The 22,500-nt window shown below is 41.2% G+C and overlaps 1 protein-coding gene across 1 annotated transcript in view; it reads right to left on the reverse strand.

Annotated features, from left to right (window-relative positions):
* The window catches only part of LOC145400090 (hematopoietic prostaglandin D synthase-like), a 51,323-nt gene that overhangs the window by 7,774 nt on the left and 21,049 nt on the right, over positions 1–22,500 (reverse strand). Inside the window, exons 2-3 of the mRNA XM_080272594.1 lie at positions 4,347–4,493; positions 426–609 (exon numbers count right to left, since the gene is read on the reverse strand). Coding sequence (XP_080128720.1) covers positions 426–609; positions 4,347–4,479 — 317 coding nt within the window. The 5' untranslated portion in view covers positions 4,480–4,493. The remainder of the gene's footprint in view (positions 1–425; positions 610–4,346; positions 4,494–22,500) is intronic.

Here is a 22,500-nt window from a genome sequence, read left to right on the forward strand (position 1 = left end):
GAGCCACTACTTGGTACTGACGTTGTGAAAGTGGTCTATAGTTCCGTCAAAGGAAAGCAAATCGACTAAGGTGAGTTCTACATATATATATATATATATATATATATATATATATATATATATATATATATATATATATATATATATGTGTGTGTGTGTGTGTGTGTGTGTGTGTGTGTGTTTTAATAATCTGCTGACTGCAAGATGAACTATCGGGCCTAGGAATTACGAGTTTTTGGATAATTTCCAAAAGTTGAACGAAATAAGAGACTCGCAGCGTTACACAGATACTGAGAACAAACATTAAGATCTTTACTATGTGGTGGATTAGTCCTAATGTTACCAGAAAGACCAGTTCTCAAACTGTAGATATTTTGAGAGAGAGAGAGAGAGAGAGGAGGGGGCAGAGCAATAACATAACTCACACAATCTTGTATCCTTCGCCAGCCACATCGGAGAGGGCGTCAACAAAAGAGTCACATACGGCGGCCTTGAATGGGTCCTCCGGCACCAAGCCTGCCAGGCGAGCCAGGTATCTGGCGATGGCCTTGGACTCCGGCAGCGGTTCTCCGTCCACCATCAGCACAGGGACCTTGCCCGTGTAGATGGCTGCAAGGGGAAATACGAGTAAATATGTTCGTGTGGTAGTAGAAAGAATATGGACGAAACGACGTTTCCCCAGGCTCCAGATGAGTGGCTGCAAGGTGAAATCAATAAAAATAATCAAGTAGGAGAACAAAGATGTCAGAAATGACGTCCGCAATCTGCTGGTGGCAAATAAAATCGTCTGCCCTCGCAGCAGTAATATATTAAAATATATTCTCTCAAAAAAAAAAAAAAATGGGAGCCTTGCTCGTGAGCACGGGTGCAAGGTAAAATAAATATGAACATTTGACACCATCAAGAATATAAAAGTAATGACATCCGTGTTGTAGGTGAAATAAAGTACTGCACCTTGCCCGTAAGCATGGCTCCATGATTTATCGTAATGAAGCCGTCTGCCAGCAGCAAGAATGTGATTGAAATCACGGTCTCAGATGAAAGGGATGGGACTTTCTCCGTGAATATGGCCGCAGTGACACACAAAATCGTCTGGTGGCAGCAAGTGTATAACAGAAACTGTGTCCTCAGGCTGCAGGTGATATTACGGATGTTTAGATCAAAGACAAATTACATCGCCTAGGAGCAGTAAGTTATTTCTGTAACAATTTACGTCCTCAGATGAAATCAGGGATGGGATCATGTCCGTGAAGATGCTGGCAAACTGAAATAAAAACATCATCGTCTGGTAACAGCAAGATATTATTACAGTAAAGACGTAGTCAGGTTGTAAGTGAAATCATGAGTATTTGCATCAGCATGTAGCGTTACTAGCATATGACGTCTTAGTTTTCTTATTTTTGCAACCACCATATAATTTTGTCTTTCCCTCCACGACCAGGACAGGGATCTTGCCTGTGAAGATGACTGCGGTGGAATTCATCGATCATCATCATTTCCTCAATCCATTTTCCCCCTGAAGTTGCCGTAAAGGAAGATCCAGAAACAGGGAAAGGGAAAATACGAACGTGGGAGAACTTTTAAGAGCATGTCCGTTGAATGGCTGTAAAAGAATAAACACTTTCAACTCAATGACTTACTATTCATTTTTTTTATTCAACAAAGGAAAGATCATTCCAACTCCAGGGATTAGATAATACTCTCCGTTACACGTTTACATCATGTCATTGCCTCCCTAAGTTAACTAAAATCGTTTGGCAGCAACAGGCATAGAGAAAGTGACGTCTTTGAAATGAGGGGACTACAGAATTTATAGCCAGATTTACTAGCATATCGGAAGAGTGACAGGTGATGCTGAACCACTCCAGTCCCTTGATGTTCTGTACTTTTAATGTTATTATTGCTATTTACAGACTATTTTTATTCAGGTTAGGGAAGACATTATACGAGAGAGATACTTGAGATGGATCTAGGAAAGTTCATTACTAGCCACTTCGCTCAAGGACACTTCAATACTGAAATGTCCCGTTGCGAACTGTCCGGCCACAATTAGACATACCCTTCATTAATCCATTCAGTGCAACAGGTCTTTCCTAAGTTGACTAAAATCATCTGGAAACAGTGAATAATCTAAAAAAAAAATCTGAAGATTTTTGCTGTTCACACTTTTGCTGCGGCGGGTTTTTCTGATTAAAAAAAAAAAAAAATCGTAATATTCGTATGACGTACTCAGTTGCTAATCAAGTCATTTACTTGCCAGGGCAGGTATTTTTGCACTTAATATAACCGTATGATATTTCCCGAACTATAATAAAAAATATTCATTTCACAGCCAAAGAACTAAATACTCATATCTTCCATTTACAAACTGGTTTGTCAGTGTTTATGCTTCACAGCAAATAGATACCTTTCAGATATGCCCATTTTTTCATAGTTGTTTTCCCAGCCATATAACTTGACTAAATTATCAAAACTTTTCAATATCTGTAACTTCTTCTACATTTCAGAGAATCGGTAGCTTTGTTTTTACTTCACAAATCGCACCAAAAATGAAACCTGACACGAGCAACAAAAATCTGAGGTGGATGCTCATTATAAAATCCTTTAAATTTAAATATTTTCATTTACGTCGACTAGAAGACTTTACCCAGTCCAGGAGAGCTTCTTTGTAGTGAAGAGGTTTATGGAGAAGAAGAGGGAGGCTTTAGGAAGGCAAGAGGTTGTGTGGATCAGATAATCATTCTTAGATCTCTACTGGAAAAGTTGCTAGAGAGGCGAAAGAAGTTGTATCCGGCCTTTATGGATGTGGAAAAAGCATATGGCAGGATGGATAGAAAAGGATTGTGGAAAGTACTGAGAATGTATGGAGTAGATAGGAAGTTGCTGAATGCTGTGAAGAGTATGTATGAGGGTGCTAAGGCAGCAGTGCGTGTGGATAGTGAACTGAGTGAGTTTTTCTATTTGAAGGTTGGGTTGAAACAGGGATGTGTCATGTCTCCATGGTTGTTCAATCTGTATATGGATGGGGTTATATAAGAGATACAAGGTAGGACAGTGGATGTTGGAGTGACCCTAATGAGAGAGGGCAGTGTTTGGAAACTCCCTGTACTGTTGTTTGCAGGTGATACTGTGTTGTTAAGTGAAGACGAAGGGGAGCTGCAAGGTTTGGTGGATGAGTCTCGGAGAGTGTGTAAAAAACGAAATCTAAAGGTGAATGTAGGGAAGAGTAAAGTGATGGTCTTCGAGAGAGGTGAAGTCAGTGAATGTACTGTGAGGTTGGATGAGGAGGAAATGGAAAATATGAGTACGTTTAAGTACTTGGGTAGTGTGATGAGTAAGGATGGAAGTTTGGAGGGTGAAGTGGTTGAATTGAAGGAAGGTTGCTGGTTCCTTGAAGGCAGTGATAAGAAACAAGGAAGTGAGCATGGAAGTGAAGAAGTTATTACATAACAGTATTGTGATAACAACTCTAACGTATGGAAGTGAAGCTTGGACGTTGTTGGAGAGACGCAAGTCAAGAGTGAGAGCAGTGGAAATGAGTTATTTGAGAGGAACCTGTGGAATCACATGGAGAGACAGACTGACAAATGAGGATGTGAAGGAGCGTTGTGATGTGGATGTGGATGTGATAGGAAGCGTTAGGAGAAACACACTGAGGTGGTTTGGCCATGTGGAGATGGTGGAGAGTGAGAGACTAATGAGGAGAGTGTATATGAGTGAGGTTGAGGGGGAGGGATGGAGTGGAGAGGTACAGTATATGAGAGAGGTGGGTGTGAATTGCGAGCAGGGAAGTGAAATGGCGGGGGACAGGGTGACGTGGAGGCGGTTAGTTTGTGGCCACCCTGTGTAAGGGATTAAGGCATCTGGCAATAGATAGGAATATAGATAATATATATAGCTAAGTCTCTTCAAAACTGAAAACAGTTGCCTAGAGGCAATGAGTATGAAATACAGACGTCATCTTATTGAAGTTGTCAGTCAAATTGAGCAATCATTTGGAAAGAGACAAAGGCTAAATTCCATGGCAAAGCATGTTTCATAAACAAATACAAAGCATAAGAAATTTTGTACAAGTACAAGAATTACTAGTGTTATTACACTTTGAAATACTGGAAGACTATTAATCTATTTTACTTTGGATAATGCCAGACGATTTTACTCGCTAATGGAAAACCTTCCATAGCCTAAAGGATGATTTCAGGACAGTCTCATCATTCCTTCAGTGAGATTGACTCACAAGGCAAGGTCAACACAAACTGACACCATTACAGTTACTAGGACTTTTCTCGGCCAGTGCTACTGACAAAAGAAAGTATCAACATCACACATAACAGAAGGCTACCCACCCTTCTTCTTCTCGGGCCAGTCCTCCTTCTCAATACGTTCATCAGTATAGGGAATGCCGCCGTAAGCCAGGATCCACCGGGACAACTCGGCGCGGCCCTTCTGGTTGAAGTAGATCAGCGTCAGCTCAGGCATGATTGTGGGTGGATCTGAGGTTGAGGAACTTGGAGTTAGTTGACTCTCTCTCTCTCTCTCTCTCTCTCTCTCTCTCTTTCTGTCCCTACCTACCCATTCAGCATCATTTTAAGGGTGCTCTCGACAAAATGAATCATCAGGTATTTCTGTCCCTACTCTAAATCGACCTTTCCCCTTACCAGTTTTGCCTCACAGGGACGGCTGAAGAGAACTTGAGTACCAAAGTGAGAAGAGACAGGGAAAAAAAAAATGCCTAGTGATTTTAACCCTCTGGTAGCAGTTACTCTCTCAAATGGATAATATATATTTTAATTCTAGCTGCATTAAAATACTGCTTTTATTTCGACTACAAGAGATTAATAAATGGTCTTTATGACACACTCATCTAAATATAACCGCCTGGCAAAAGCTGGAATGGAAAGCTAGAGTTGTTCCGGCGATGAGAGGGCTCACTCCTTCAGTACGGTGACGACTGTGTGTTGTTGTTCATGCTCACTGCATGCAGTGTCATTCCGTTCATATGACACACTTTAAATTGGAGGGCTTAGGTAGTCTACAGCTTATTCATCAATCCCTCCTCAACTATGGCTCGTCCCTAAACTGAGTACAGTATCAATATTAGCAGGAGCAAAATATAAAACAACGTCACTGTATAGAAGAAATTAAGATTTGGGACTAGTAGACGTGGTAGCTAAGATAGTATGGTGTGACTAGGGTTACGGTTGAGGGAAAGAAATCGGGAGTGTGTGAAGAGATCCTAGTTAGCGGGAGTCTGTTCGAGTTAAAATATTGTGAGGCAAGAGGAACCGAGTATATCTGGGATGAGAAGGGTACGAATAATAGTGTGTGTGTGAGGGGCGGGGGTTGAGTGCTGGCGTGACTGACGACTTGTAAGAGTGGGAGTATACATTAATTGCTACTTTGAGAGTCAGAATGAAGGGGTGCACAGGTGTTTTACTGACTGGTGAGTTGGAACGCGGGGGTGCAGAACTAATATGAGATTATTTATTTTTAAACAAAGATGCTTTGAGGGTTTCCCCCCCCCAAAAAAAAAAAAAAAAAAAAAAAAACTGGCTGTTACACATTAAAAGTTTAAAACTATTCATTATGATGATGAATCCGTTTATTCTTGCTACCTCCATACGATTTTACGGTACTAAGCTTAGGAAAGATGTTTCCGATTGAAGAGATTTTTAATTATTGCATCCAACGTTTCCATTTCGAAGATTCTGTCTCATTTACTAAAACTATCTAGAGATAACGAGACTCAAATGAAAAATACCGTATGTCACAAGCAGCGACCGAATATGGAAAAATATGAATATTTTATCACTTGTCCCAGGATAGTGTCCATGGTATACTAAGACGGATAGTCGGAGAAGCAGTAACAGCCAGACAAGTGCGCAGAGAATATAGCGACACTGACCACAAACTTTGACCTTGACCAGTAACCTAGGTCTTTTACCGATCGACCACTTAATACCAAATCCACAACGTATATGCCAAATTTCATACAAACCGAATCAGACATTGATACATGTGCAGAACTGAACTCAACCACTACAGCTCAACCTTCTGCGTCGGTACTGATATTAAAAGTGGTTGTAATTTGTCCTTTGGCTACAATATGTCCTTATGACTTGAACAGAACTGTTTGGCGTTGGATGGAATAAAACAAAAATGTCTTAATTCTTAGCCAAACTGTTGAGAAATTTATATTTACCATTATTTTTCTATATCGAGTTTCTTTGATCTGAATTAACTTGCCTGAAATTAGGTGTTATAATAAAAAAAAAATTATGAATAAACAGCTTAAAGATAAAGTAAGCTAGTATGTGTAGTTAGAATGTACAGTTGTGATATAAATGGATGTGGTAGTAATGAAACAGTTCATTCAGCTCCTGAACGTTTTTTATACTCAGATCTTGCAGCTACCAGACGATTATTTTCAACTTGGGAGAGCCGTCCTAGTTGTGCAGAGGTTAATGAAAGGTATTTACAGCCCTTCCATTTAATCTCCCTTAAGCCGAAGAAAAATCGTCTGGAGGTTAGAAACGTAGAAGACGGTCTTGTGGTGAATCATGTAGAGTTATGATATGGATTTGTTAGTTATTATGACTTAAAGAGGCTGGTGGTAGGTGAGGGCGGTCATCACTCGATGTAGTTCTGCCTACTTCTTCCTTCCCCTTTCCTTCCTGTCACTTTTATTACTGTTATTTCCATTTCAGATGGTTCTACAGTGTGTGACGAGCCTAGTGGTTTCCTGTAATCCAGGAAACCACTTACAGCGCTGGGTGGTAACCATTTAACCAAGCAACAGAGTGAAGCGCAGTCTGCTGTGGTGCCCCTGTTAAATGGGTGGAGAATCAAGTACGGTATCCGTACGGGAAGCAAAACTTCCACAAGGCGGTGTCACTGCACGGGATGGCCCTGCAGAGGCGGTTGCTTGCTAGCGATTGATGGGTCTGCTCGGCTAGACAGACTTGGGTTGATCAACTATAAGAACTGAAAGATGCTGATAGTTATAACACGAATAAGTGATAACTGTTGTAATGACGGAGGTTATTATGGTAGCCAGAAGCGTAATATACTCTAGAGCACATTATTAGAAAAAAAAAAAAAAAAGACAATGGCATTAGGTGGGGATGGTATGAAGAAACTGTGTAGTATACGGCAGTTTGTGATGGTGGTTGCTGCAATTGCTGGAGGTAGTTACGATGGCAGCAGATATATTAGAGAAAGAAAAACACTGCTACATTGGCACATTGTGATATCGGCGGTAGTGTGCAGACACTGACGACATTGGTGATATCAAAGATACTGGCGGTAGCGAAGACATTGGCGATACTGATAGCAGAGAAGATATTGACAGTGGTGAAAGACATTGGCGATGCAGGTTGTAGTACGGTGGTGAAAACAAGCGATATTTGACGGTAATGAAGACGCTTGTGGTAATGAATATATTGAGTTATTGGTAGTAGTGAAAATACTGTGATACTGGTGATAGTGTAGATATTGATGATATTGGCGATAATAAAAACATGGGACGATACTGGTGACAGTGAAGACATCGCTGATACTGAAGGTGGTGGAGGACATCGCATCTCTGGTGATACTGAAAATATGTACAATACTTGCAGAACTGAAAACACTGTAGTACTGAGTGTGGTGAAGACACTGCGTTATTGGTGGCAGTGACAGGGAGCCTCGGATCTGAGAACTATTGCGAGAATGTTGACAAAACACCGAGGCAGTCGGAGAGGTTGAGCAAGCGACTGAAAGAAAAAAAAAAAAATGCATCAGCAAGAACAGAAGAAAAAAAAAAAGTCGACAGGCTGGAGCTTCTTGCGGCGGTGGTCTTCAGTTACAATACTAGGCCGGAGCTAACGAGAAACCGCAAACAAAAACCGTCAGCTCAAGGACGTAATTTCTAGCCTATTCATGTTACCCTCAGATGATTTTGTTCTGTTTCGGATGGAGTCCTTTTAGTTAAGGTATTAATGAAGCTATTGCCAACTCTTCCACACAGAAAAAAAAAAAAAAAACGGCGAACAGAATATATAAGTTCCTAGACAGGAAAATGATGACCTAGTGCCGAAGAAGTTAATATGCACGGAAAAAATACAAAGAACCCTATTACACGAATGAAATAATGAATGTGTGGTCTGGGAGATTAATTCTGATAGAGTAGTTGATGTGAATAATGATGGACTGGTTTGTGGCAAATAGAGTGAGACTGATTGAATATCCTAGAGCCAAGCCACAAGGCCATCTGGCAGCAAGGTAAAAGAAAGAAAAGTGCGATATCAAAGGGCAACTAAAACAACAGCAAAGAAACGGACAGAGATGAACTACAAACTGGAAAGGACGTGTAGAGTGAGAAAATCAGAATCATACGAACCCATGATCGATCCTACCCGCTGTCTGCAGCTGGGAGACGACTGACTCCCTTTTGAACGGTAGCCTAATACTATACATAGCCTACATACAGTATGTACGTTTCTCACGCATGCATGCCCCCCGCGCATAAAACACGCACACAGTACTGTATACTCTCTTCTTCTTCATTTCTGCAACATTCGCGGCCTTTCATCTAACTTTCGCTCTGTTGAGCACCACCTCTCCTCCTCTAAACCTCACCTTCTTTTTCTAACGGAGACTCAGCTGTCTGAGGCAACTGACAGCAAACCCTTTTCTGTATCCTCCTACTTTCTCTATACTCATTTCAAAGCCAAAGGTGGCTGTTGTGTATACATACGCAACGACTTATCTTGCTCTCGTGTTCCTGAACTTGATTCTTCTGAATTCTCCACTCTCTGGCTTCGGCTTTCCTGTCATTCTCTGACTAAATATATCTGTGCTGTTTACTTATCCCCTAATTCTACTGACTATCAAAAATTCTTCAACTATCTTACTTCTACGATGGAACACATTCTGTCCATTTCTCCTTTCTCTGAAATCTCCATTCTTGGAGATTTCAATGTTCACCACCACCTTTGGCTCTCCTCTCCTTTCACGGATCTACCTGGTGAACAAGCCTACATCTTTTCTATCCTTAATGACCTAGAGCAGCTTGTACAGCACCCTACCCGTATCCCTGACCGCCTTGGAGAGAGCTCCAACATACTTGACCTCTTCCTCACAACTAATCCTTCTGCTTACTCTGTTAATCTTTTCTCTCCGTTGGGCTCCTCCGATCACAACCTTATTACCTTAACCTGTCCTATCGCTCCAGTACGGCCTGCGGACCCTCCAGGGAAACGTCGTCTCTGGCATTTTGGAGCCGCGGACTGGGAGGCCCTCAGGCAGTACTTCTTTGATTTTCCCTGGAATGATTATTGCTTCCATGGCCGTGAGCCATCTGAGTGTGCCTTGCGCATTACAGAGGTTATTCTCTCGGGCATGGAAGCATACATTCCTTTCTCTTATCCTTTGACTAACGCAAGAAAGCCTTGGTTTAATCACGCTTGTTCTAATGCTGTCCGCAACAAGGAGAAGGCCTACAAAAGGTACCGGAGCCAACCCACCCCTGAATCACATAATCTTTACGTTTCTGCCCGGAATCGTGCTAAGTCTGTTCTTCGCTCTACTAAAAATAATTTCATCCATACTAAATGCTCTCAACTCTCCAACTCGAATTCTTCCCGCTCCTTCTGGCACCTTGCCAAAAATCTTTCTAACAACTTTACCTCATCATCCTTCCCTCCTCTTTTCTACTCTGATGGTTCTGTAGCTATTTCTTCTACTGATAAAGCAGATCTCTTCGCACAGACTTTCTCCTCCAATTCCACCTTAGACGATTCCGGTGCTGTTCCTCCATCACTTCCCCCCTCTGACTTCCTCATGGCTGACATTAAAATTTCTTCAGTTGATGTATTTTCTGCCATTACTGGCCTCTGCACTAACAAGGCATATGGGCCTGATGGGGTCCCTCCTGTTGTTCTCAAAAACTGTGCTTCTGTGCTTACACCCTGCCTAGGCAAACTATTTCGCCTTTGTCTGTCAACTTGTACCTTTCCTTCTTGCTGGAAGTTTGCTCTCATTCAGCCAGTCCCAAAGAAGGGTGACCACTCCCAACCCTCCAACTATCGTCCAATTGTTTTAACGTCCTGTATTTCAAAAGTTTTCGAGTCAATTCTTAATAGAAAAATTTTAAGGCATCTTTCCTATCACAACCTTCTTTCCGATCGTCAGTATGGGTTCCGTCAGGGACGCTCCACTGGCGATCTTCTCACCTACCTTTCAGACTCCTGGTCATCCTCCTTTCGGGACTTTGGCGAAAGCTTTGTCATTGCACTTGACATCTCAAAGGCTTTCGATCGAGTCTGGCATAAATCTTTAATTTCCAAACTGCCCTCCTATGGTTTCTATCCTTCTATCTGTGCCTTCATCGCTAGCTTCCTTTCTGGTCATTCTATAGCTGCTGTCGTAGACGGCCATCGTTCTTCTCCTAGATCTATCAACAGTGGTGTTCCTCAGGGCTCTGTCCTATCACCAACTCTCTTCCTTTTATTCATCAATGATCTTCTAAGCTGTACATCTAACCCTATCCACTCATACGCTGATGACTCCACCCTTCACCTTTCCATTCGGTTCCCGCAACGCCCATCTCAACAGTTACTTCAAGAAACAAGGGATGAGGCTATGGCACACCTAATGTCTGACTTGGCTCATCTCTCTGACTGGGGTAAAAATAATATGGTTGTCTTTAATGCATCTAAGACTCAGTTCTTACACCTATCAACCCGACAAAATCTTCCACAGGTATACCCACTAATGTTTAATAATATTCAGATTAATCCTGCATCATCCTTGAACATGCTTGGGGTTTCATTTACTCGGGACTTATCTTGGAAAGATCATATTACATCTCTTGTAAAATCTGCTTCCAAGAGATTGGGTGTGCTAAGCCGACTCCGCTCTTTCTTTACCCCTGGACAATTGTTGACTCTATACAGGGGTTTTATCCGCCCCTGTGTGGAGTACAACTCTCATGTGTGGGGAGGCTCCCCACATACAGCTCTTCTCAATAGGGTGGAGTCAAAGGCTTTTCGTCTCATTAACTCTCCTCCTCTTACTGACTCCCTTCAACCTCTGTCTCTTCGCCGCACTGTTGCATCTTTATCTCTTTTCTATCGCTACTTTAATGGTCACTGCTCCTCTGAACTGTCTGCTTGCATTCCTCCACCTCTACGACGGGCGCGTAGCACCCGTCTGGCAGCAAACTCTCATCCCTTTTCTGTCCAACTCTCTAATGCAAGAGTTAACCGTTACTCCCAGTCTTTCATTTATGCAACAGGTCAGCTCTGGAACTGTCTCCCTCTGTCTGTATTTCCTTCTGCCTATGATCTCCAGTCTTTCAAACGTAGTGTGTCCAGGCATCTCAAAATGATCGGATCTTGAATTTGGCTCTCTATTGTATTTTGTTTTTCTCTTGGAGGGAACTGTTACTGCGGGCACATGCCTTTGGTTCCCTCTTCCTCGCATTAAAAAAAAAAAAAAAAAAAAAAAAGATTGTGTGTGTGTGTGTGTGTGTGTGTGAATAGTGCAGTTACCAAGGTCAGGCCTGTGGATCCAAATCCAACTCAGCTGAGAGGAAACTGACCAAGACAGAAGTTAGGATTATCAGAATACAACTTTTGCAATAAAAACGTCTTATATATACAATCCTTGCTTAATCCGGAACATGTTACACAGGTTCAGGGATATCCTTGAATTGGAGGGGTTAGGTGTGGCCATGCATTAGCACCTTCACTACTAACGGTCCTTGTTACATCAAAGTGAAAAGATTAGCCACTTCAACCAGATGACATACTTTCACTTCCTCAAGTTACCACCGGACGACTGTATTGAAGTTAGTCACACAAATTGCCAATAATTCTCTCAGCTAATAATCGTCAATGGGTTTCCAGAATAAAATCCCTAACTGAAATGTTACAAGTAAAAGGTTAGGCTACATAAGCTGATCATATCATTAAAAGGTATCGTAATGCCTTCTCAGCGATTTATATGCCTGAATATCCTCTTATATGTTATTAATTCAATGATTGCTGATGCAACATAGACGTATAAAACACCGGAGAAAATAAAATATGCAAAATAAGTCACTTGGGACTAAGTGCTACGACGTCTCCTTTGCTATCGTGAATTGGCCTCTTATAACCAATGCAGTCATTTTCATGGCAATTGCGTGGAGGGCAGTAATAGTGGTAACGTTGTTGTTAATAGTGGCAGTACAGGGAGTTATGTTTGCCGATGTTATTATGATGAATATTATAACAGAAATTATAATGGTCGTGATAGTGGCAGAAATGACGATGGTGGTAGTGAGGCAGAGAGGATTATGACAGCGATGAAACAAAGGTAACCAGGATATTAGTAATGGTCGTTTATTTGACCCTGGAAGTGATGATAGCAAGAGCAGCATCAATGATATCGATATTAGAAACCAAGGTAGTAACAGCAACAGACTTAAGAATGGTAGTGTATGATTAACCCTCGCTTGAATGGAACTAGCAGTGATGGTGGTATTGCTGGTCAGAGAATAGCAATAGTGTAGATGGTAGGGACAACAGTGGCAGCATTACAGGTATTTCAGCTATTGATAACGATCGTATGCTTACAACAAGAGAGTAACAATAGTGGCAGCGATGGTAGGAGAAATGTTGATGTTTGCATTAACAAATACGAGTACTTATAAACACTTGCATCTTACATTAAGCGTAAGTTCGAACCTCAGACCCTGACTTGTGACTTAGACCTTCGAATGACTGTTCTCAAAATCGAATTACGACACCCTTGCCTGACCCTCACGCTATGTTCAGATTGGATAAAAGGTGGTTTTGCTCGGTGACCGTGATCTTTAACGTATTGTTCTCAATATATAATCAGTTCATCCATGGCTGACCTTAAATTCTTCCACCAAGTCTGCTAGAAATCGGATCAGTACTTTCAGTACAGGGACTGGAACTTCGACCATTCTTTGTGATCTTTATCTTTGAATCATTGCTCATAGTCAAACCACTTCATCTTTTCCTGACCCTCAACGGCTTGAGATCAAAGCAAAATTAACTGAGTTGACTTTGCCATACACCTATGACCTTTGACTTTTTTCAGTCAAAATTTCATCACCTGTTCCTCTGATGGTTCTCAGTCACAGTTCTAAATTTGGTGCAAGTTTAAGTTCTTTCATAATCTTGCTTATAGACAGACAGACAGCCTGGCAAACAGACAAACCAATCGAACCAGTCACAAAACTCCGTCACCCTAGCACGCAATGTAAAAATGGTCGCATATGTACTGATGAAGGTGGTGTTAGTTACGGTGATGGTGGAGGCAGAAAGGAAAGCAGTGTTGAGGAAGAGAGGAATGAGGTAGTATTGAGGAAGTGAGGAGTGAGGCTGTATGAGGAAGGCAGCACTTGCGGCTGAGGCAGGCAGGCAGGCACAGAGGTGGAGATGAGTCACCGTAACACAGCAGGAGTCACGCTTCACTGCTTGCTACGTGTGTGCTCCCAAAACATCACACAAGTTGTTCTTCCTGCTGGACGTACATTCGATCAACATAAGTATCGGTGTACATTTCGCGTTTAATAATCTGACATCAAAGATGACGGATACTGCAAAATGTTCATTGGTCCTACACAGAATAGTAGCCATACTTTCATATTTCTCCTGTTAGTGACATTTTCCCTGTTATCAGTAGCAACTGTGGCTAATATATCCACATTCCCTTGAAAACATATACATTTGCGTGGAACATAATGAGCTGCACACATCATTTAGGATATTGTGCATCCCCTTCTGCAAGACAGTTATTTATTTATTCATTTATCTATTTAGTTAGTTATTCTTTACTAAATGTACTCTGGTATTCAAGTTACTGCCACATGGCAATTGGTTCATACGGCAACTCACGCTCAGTCAACATCAATTACACAGCTGTCAGTTCAGGGTCCTGTTTCACGTTCTGCACTAGTCAACCGCTTCCCCAAACTGAATATCGTCTGGTAGTAGTACGAAGTAAAAAAAAGAAAAAAAAAAAATCGCCTTCGTAGTGATAGGTTACCAGGGTCTAATGTATTCTTTACATCGTGGAGATTTGCTGAAGATACTTAAGCAGACAAAAACATCCATATGATATATCCAGTTTGATTAACACAAATATCAACTACACATACCGGTACTGCAACAAAATCCATCCATAAACACTTACTACGTGATCCCGTTTTCTTACACTCACGAACAAATGTGTATGAACGTTTTATCTTCAATAAACAGACCCATCCTGCGATCCCAATCACAGTGAAGACCTTTTTTCCTTTTTAATTTAACTCTATAACAGGAAGTGTGTCCGCCTATAATGCATTTGCTTGCGGTTCCATGAATATAATTTAACTGAGGTCATCCTAATAAGGGAGTTAATAAAGATTGAGCTTAAATTCGGTGTAAGAAAAGATCTTCCCAAACAAAATTGTACGGTAAAAAAAAAAAAAATCGCCGAAGGGAAGCCGTTAACCCCTTCAATGTGTGTGTGTGTGTGTGTGTGTGTGTGTGTGTGTGTGTGTGTTTTCAGACTTTTATTCATCTTAAACATTTCGAACTGGAGGTAGTATATCTTGGCTAACCTTTATTTTCCACTTCACAGCATGACGTCTTTCCAAAGCTAAATAAACTCGTCTGGTGGCAGCATCAATTTTTAAATGAAAGCTTACGTCCTGAGAGAGAAGGGGTTAAGAAAAGCTCAGGCGTTCGTGGATGCCACAGCGATGATGGTGACATTTTTCTGGCAGATGGGACAGGATAGGCTACATAAACTTGCCTAACAAGAAGTCGTATGTAACACTACTTGCTTATCCATCTATTTTCATTCTTGCGTCTTCTACTAAACACTTCACAGACAAAGTGGGCCAAAACGTTAAAAAAAAAAAAAAAAAAAAGCAACTCAGCACTCTGAATCGTGAAAATAATTTACTGGAGACTTCTTTATCGTAAGAACTGATTGGGACACGCCATCACACCCACATCATACTTGCATGAATCATCACTTGTGCCCTCGATAAAATTAAGCATCGGCACCCTGGGGTCGGATAAAATGTGCAGTACTTCGTCTCTGGTTCAATCGGTAGTGTTGACATGCCTGTTTGATTCACAAAAATGGTTGATTTACCATGTAGTACAAGATTACTCTGCCTAATCGAGCTATGTATCTGTAAAATATATAACAACACAAATGAAAAATACAAAGCGACATAAACGTTGTCATTTCCCGTAAATCATAGTCCGTGTATCATTATGTTTCACACTGCAAGGGTGCCGATATTTTTTTTATCGATGGTACATCAACATGCACGCACACAGTAGTACACTCTTGGCGTCTGGACTAGAATGATGTAGATTATTTTGTAGCTATAAGGCAGATGATTACATTCTGCTCGTGAGATTTATAAATAGAAGGGATTAATGTAGGCTGCAGGGCTTTCAAACGCCTTTAGTTCGAAAAGTCTCTCCTAATCAGTAGAAAATGTAATATACGTCATTGGATGAAGGGTTTAACATCCTGTACTTCTGCAGAAATTTACTGAACTATATTCAGTCACCTCTCCTGCTTCTCTTTCACCGCTGGAATCACAGACGCTTTATTATGACGCACTAGACTAAACTCCATATAATCGTCCATTTCTGGGTAATGTCATGCACCTTGACCACACCATCTCATTCAAGTATTACCCTACGACTCCAACGATTGGAGAGAGACAGGAGAGGCGGACTGACTTGGGTATTTGTTGTACCAAGTACGTACTCACCGACTGGTAGGCTCTCCAGATACATACACTGTTTTGTTTGTTTGTAAAAAATATATTAACAAGTAACTACGCAAGATTGTCAACCAACAATACATAAAATATATAATATTTGCTGTAGTTAAAATGAAACTTCAATACACTATAAAAATCATGTACACAAACCAGACTTTAGTTAGGCTGTAGTCACCGCTCGCCAGCATGTAGAGTTAACGCAAAGTTCTCGTTCATTTCCTATTTTTAGATACACATAAAGTTAAACACCTGTGTGGCATCCAACCAACATTTATAGTGTGTGTGTGTGTGTGTGTGTGTGTGTGTGCAAACCGGGAACATTTGAATGGGAAAGCTGAAAATTTTTCTTGAAGCAAGCTCGATAAAAACTAAAATCTGTGTATGCAAGGTGTAAAACAGATACACACAGGGAATGGATTAATGAAAGCGAACCTGAGTGGAAGACAGGAGAAAGGTCTGTGATGGAGGACTAAATGGGTTAGCGGGGGATGGAGCTGGAATGTTGGGTGTCGGGGGAAAGACTATCATATTTCTATTTTTCCTTTTTACTAATGACTCGAAGGATCTTTCAGTAGCACATGACTTCCGATATGTGATAAAGCAAGTCATATGAACGAAAAGAAAGGAAGTGGCTAAGAGATATATCAAACTTACGAATTACTTTGCAGTTGCGGTATTCACTTCATGGAGAGAGAGAGAGAGAGAGAGAGTAAAAATACATAAAGCTGAAGCTTTACCTGAGGCTCTGAAGTACTAGCTGCAATTTATTAACCCTGTACGTAAGCCAGATTAAATATGCAAACCACAACTATCTGGACCCAAAATTGCTCTGCAAAACTTCTTGGAATTTTAGATTTCAGAGATTAAGACAGATAGAACATTAATCATGGTGAAATATTCAACAACTTTCACGCATTATTGCCTGAAGACAAAGTTTTCTCAAAAACTTGCACCATACAGAAGTATAAATCACAGGCTGGTATATCACGTTTCATTTTAAACCTGAATTTGAATATCTAGTATTTTTAAGATATCGTTTTTGTCTAGAATTCCGTGAGGTTAAGGGCCGAGGGAAAGCAGGGGAAGAGTAAGCGAGAGAGAGAGAGAGAGAGAGAGAGAGAGAGAGAGAGAGAAGTAAGGGAAGGGTTAGGGGTAAGGGAGAGAAGGAGGGTGGAGTAAGAGGAGAGAGGGAGAGCTTAGAGAGGTGAGGGGTGAGGGAGAGTGAGGGAAGAGGAAATGGAGAGAGGGATGTATAACAGAAAAGTAAAGGGAGAAAGAGACGGAAAAATGATGAAGAAGTGGGAGGAGTAAGGGATGGGTAAGAGGCAACGGAGAGAGGTAGGGAAGCGTATGGGAGAGGGGCAGGAGAAACGGACTGGTAAGGGATGAGGGAGTGAGGGAAGGAGGAAAGAGGAAAGGAGGAGAAAAAAGGGGTGAGCAAGAGGTGAGTGGTTGGGGAGAGAAAGGGGAGAGTACGGAAAGCGAGGGAGGGGCGAGGGGGAGATGAGAGGGAGGGGTGAGGGTAGACAAGGAAAGATAAGGGTTATAATTCTCTCTCTCTCTCTCTCTCTCTCTCTCTCTCTATCTATCTATCTATCTATCTATCTCTCTCTTACTAAACAATAATCTATCTCTCTCTCTCTTAGTAAACAATAATTCAAGAAACTAGAACTCATACCATACAAAGTCTATGTTGTGGGATTTTATAAAACTTAATTTGTTGAGATGTTTCGGCTCGTAAATAGCTTCAGTACTAAATTTAAGACTTCGCGTGCTCAGTGATACCTGCTTGATGAAGAGACTGTGGACTAAGAATTCTGAGATAGCCTTTTTCTCCAGTCTAGTGCGAGAGTTTACATCCAAGTTGAATAAAAGTCACGCAGAGTTGTAAAAATAAAGTAGAACATAATATTATTGTACTAAAACTGTAAACCGCAGTGTCAAAAGACATGGGAAATAGGGAAAGCGGAGACTAGAAAGAGAAGAATAAGACAAAAAGGAGGATTTTTTTTTTTTTTCCTTTTATACCGTACATATTTGGCCATGTGGAGAGAATGGAGGGTGAAAGACTGACGAAGAGAGTGTATGTGAGTAAGGTGGAGGGGGGGGGAGAGGGAGGGGGAGGCCGAGGATGAGTTGGAGGGATGGGGTGGAGAGGTATATGAGAGAGGGGGGTGTGAATTGGGAGCAGGGCAGGGAAATGGCGGGGGACAGGGCGACGTGGAGGCGATTTGTTTGTGGCCACCCCGAACGGGATTAAGGCGTCTGGCAATAGATAGATAGATAGACATATTTCCAGTAGCCGTCTCCTCGGTATCACAATCCACAGTTGCTATGCGAAATAAATAATGTAGTGTTCATCGATCGGCTTTATACACGGCCTTTGTCCCTAAGCGTGTCCTTGGCTACCCACGCTCTACGGTGAGAAAGTGGCCATTGATTTGGTACGATGTGGACAGAGAGAGAGAGAGAGAGAGAGAGAATTTTTTCTTACCGGTATGTATTATTACATCCTGTACCTACATGTGTGTGTGTGTGTGTGTGTGTGTGTGTGTGTGTGTGTGTTGAACCTTGTCTAGCCACACTAAATGTTTGATGAGTTGAGATCGATCTTGGTGTGTGTGTGTGTGTGTGTGTGTGTGTGTGTGTGTGTGTGTGTGTGTGTGTGTGTGTGTGTGTGTGTGCGCGTGCGTGCGTGTGTGCGCGCGCGCGCGCGCAGTAAATTAAATGTTGCTCATTGTAAATGAAATGTTTAATTAGCTACATGTATATCATTTTAAAAATTACTACTTAAAATCTACATTTTAAGCAGTAGGTAAAAATGTGACTGTTATTCTCCAGTAACTACTTACAGGTATATATGTATGCGTTCTGTTTCTCTTGACCCCAACATAAAACTGGAATTCCATATGACAAAAATTTTGTATAATCATCTGAAACAAATACAATTTGCTTTAAGAAAAAATAAAAACGAGCGAATGGCAACGGTACTCACTGTGAAATTATCACTCAAATGGTTATGGATATTTTTTGTATGCACTGTACAACCACCCAAGCTTTGGTTTTCACAATGAACACAAATAGTTGCTTCTCGCTTATCGTGTTTATGTATGTATGTATGTATGTATGTCCTCCGACAATAATTTCTTTTATGTTTGGCTTTTTAAATTTGTCAGTTCTGCGAGACCTCTTAATAGCTTTGTCACGGTTTCGAGACATTAGTGGCTGCACTCCCGTAGGCCACACTATTATCTGTTCTTTAAAGCCCAAAGAATGAGTTGTGATATGAGAGGAACAGCTGACCAGTGACCACATACACTGGCTTGCAAGAAATATATTAACTCAGGTGATCGATGACTTCATAGGGAGTGATGTTACTATTTTATAATATTTCCAAATTTTTAGTGTAAATGTATATATTATACATATAGTTCTATCCTCCCGCTGGGAAAATATTTCATGTTTCATCCCCTTTATCAAATTGCAAAAACAGAAAAAGTAAGGATACTTTTTGCTGCAACTATACGGTACGTGCTGAACGAGGCTGCACTCCATAAAAATCCTATTTAGTCCCAACGCCAACACACACACACACACACACACACACACACCATTGGCTGTTGTCGAACAATTTTACTAATTTTAGGAGAGACTCATCGGAGTGAAGAGGTTAATGCCTTCCATAGGATAACTCCTTATGCACTTCCTTTTTGCTACCACCAGGCGATTTTATTGAGAGCCTGGAAGAGATGCATAAAAATGAAAGGGTTAGAAGCTATTTCCACTGACCGTTTCTTTACAATGATGTCTAAAATGTTACAAATCATTTACTGCAAGCAGGGGATTTCACTGAACCTAGGAGAAACTCCTCGTTCAGAAAGGGACAGGAACTGCTTCCATTAATCCCTTCTGTACAGATTATGGCTCTGGTGCTAACGAAGAGCATCACACTGCTGTGCTCCCTAGTTTGGGCAGCTGCGGTGTCCACCCAGAAGCCAAATTATCTCATATTTCCCTGCATCTCGCCGTGGGTAAGATTTTGATCTGACCATTGTGAACTGATGTCTACTACCTAGGGCGCCAACCCCTTACACGTTGTACATAATGTACTTTACCTGTTGGGCGGCCCCACAGAAGCAGTTGCTTACCTGTGGTGGACGGGTCTGCTCGACCAGACAGACCAAAGTAAAACAGCTGCAGCAACAAGAACAATAGCAACATATTTACAACAAACATACGATTTTACTGAGCCCGGAAGAGACCCTCTTGGTACAACAGTATCTGTTAATATAGGATCAGTATTAATATCTACAGAAATTTATATTGTAATGATAAAGTTATGCTGTATTCGTACTCCGAGTACTGCCACGTAGAAAGCTTTTTAGTGACGCTGATGGCGTAGCTGTTGTCAGCAGACCAGTTTTCGTGTAAGCATGTTGTTAGCAAGTTCCTCATTATTACATGACCCGATTGTAAGCAAACTACCACATACAACTTCTGTACGGGAAGAAGTGACTCGTTTTCACTGTTGATCTATTAAGGGCCTAGGCCAGCAAAGTCATGTTCAAGTTAAGGGCACGGCGCTTTTTTCATGAATGCCTGGTCTGATTTCCATGAAAGCTGGCACATTTTGATGCAAATCACACATCAAATTTCGAGTGAAGAGTCGTTGTGCTTTCTCAGCAATTTTGATCCTGTCCGTCTTTTTTTTTTCTTTTTTTTTTATACCACGCGGTAAACTTTAACGCATAACCCACAAATAGGCATGCACTCTATGACTGCAGTTGTGTGTGTGTGTGTGTGTGTGTGTGTGTGTGTGTGTGTGTGTGTGTGTGTGTGTGTGTGTGTGTGTGTGTGTGTGTGTGTGTGTGTGTGTGTGTGTGTGTGTGTGTGTGTGCGTGCGCGCGCGTGTGCTTGTACGTAAATTGTACAACGAGACTATACGGTACTATTGGCTTTTTTGGAGACATACCGTATTACATGTCTAACAACTTAAAAAGTAGCACTGTTGGTCATACTGTTAAAACTGGTTGCGAAGACTTCTAAGTCCGAACTTTTTGAGTGTTGTGGAACATCTGTAACTGTTCGATATGATAGCGTGTAGATTACGGTACAGCAAGTAATCAGCAACAATATATACAGTTCAAACATGTTGTGTCATCATCACATAAACCTGACTTCATAGTCAAAAATCAGGGGCAGATCCACACCTTCGTGCTCTCAGTTTTAACAGTACGGCCATGGTCGTTTAATCGATGGATGAAGGGATGAGTTACACTCCATTCCACCTTCACCCTAACTTCCCCATACCCCTCCCCCCAGAACACTTCATTTCCTTCCTTCTCGTTACTCACCAACACTCTCGCTACGGGCTAATTGCCATCCTCTGGTATAATTAGAAATATGTATGTAATTTTCATAGATAATAACTCATACCAAAAAGTGTGTGTGTGTGTGTGTGTGTGTGTGTGTGTGTGTGTGTGTGTGTGTGTGTGTGTGTGTTTAGAGTATATTTATCTCTATCATCAGGCATAGTGCAATGATGCAAACTGTACGGTCGTAATAACGGTTTAGCACAGATGAGCGCAACCTTAACCTACACTCAATGAATACGTAATCCATATCATCACTCCTGTGTTTTCAGAACACGTCGAACAGCCGGGCCGTGTATAGCGTAAACAGCCGCACTCAGTAAATCGTATTACTAGTTTACAAAGTTACATATTTATTATGAATTGCATTGCTTAAGAATTTCAACAATAATGTAACTCAAGTGAAAAGCTCTATGCACTAATTTCAAGATACGGAAATATATAAATTTGATTTTGGTGGTACTAGTCGCAATCTTATTCTTTCACTATGACTCCTGAATTTCGAGGTAAATTTTTACTACCCCTAGACAAAAATATGTGGCTCAGGATGACCCCTCATGCCGCATATGAACTTTATACTTCATTTTGGTGGACTACAGACGATGTTGTTCAGATGAAGAAATCTTCCCGTAAATGATGAAGAACCAGCAGCTTACCTTCATAAAACATACTAACTTTCGCAGCAGCATGACAGGTTGCTGAATACATGCATTGCAATTCTAATTTTCGTTTTAATTTTGTATATTCCTCTCCTGTGTGCCACAATCAAATAAACAACCATGTCGTTATGTGCGTCGCAATGAAGGGACTAAATCAGCAAGCCATCAACTACACACCCACAGGAAACTGTTCAAGCCCCGTCATCCAATCCTTGCTTCTTATTTATTGTACCGGTAACATTCCTTTTGCCCCACTACCTATTTCTTCATTCCAAACATCATCTTTCATGTGTCGAAGTCACACGACCGGGAACTGTTTATATGGAAACAGTGTTTACTAAGAAAATATTAAAATTTCGGCCCGATATGGACCCCGCTCAGATACCACAATTTTCTTATGTAGGTAATAATCAACTATTAATATTTCATAGTTTTCTCAGTCTTCGACACTTATATTTTCTGCGGAAAAAAAATTCTGAGAATTGTAAGATCATTCGATTAGGGATGCACTTACAAGTCGTGTCTTTCCGAAGTATGATGACCCCTTCAACACTAAGATGTCTGTTATAGTGTTCTTGTTATACCATACTTTATGCAAAGATGGCTGTACCTGGCCAAGCATAAAACTATGAACATGAATTGATGAACAACTGAACAACTGCCCAATAATTGT

The sequence above is a fragment of the Coenobita brevimanus genome, chromosome 51 (assembly GCF_032717465.1).
Source record: "Coenobita brevimanus isolate Jiangsu-jjx chromosome 51, ASM3271746v2, whole genome shotgun sequence".
Taxonomy (NCBI): Eukaryota; Metazoa; Arthropoda; class Malacostraca; order Decapoda; family Coenobitidae; genus Coenobita; species Coenobita brevimanus.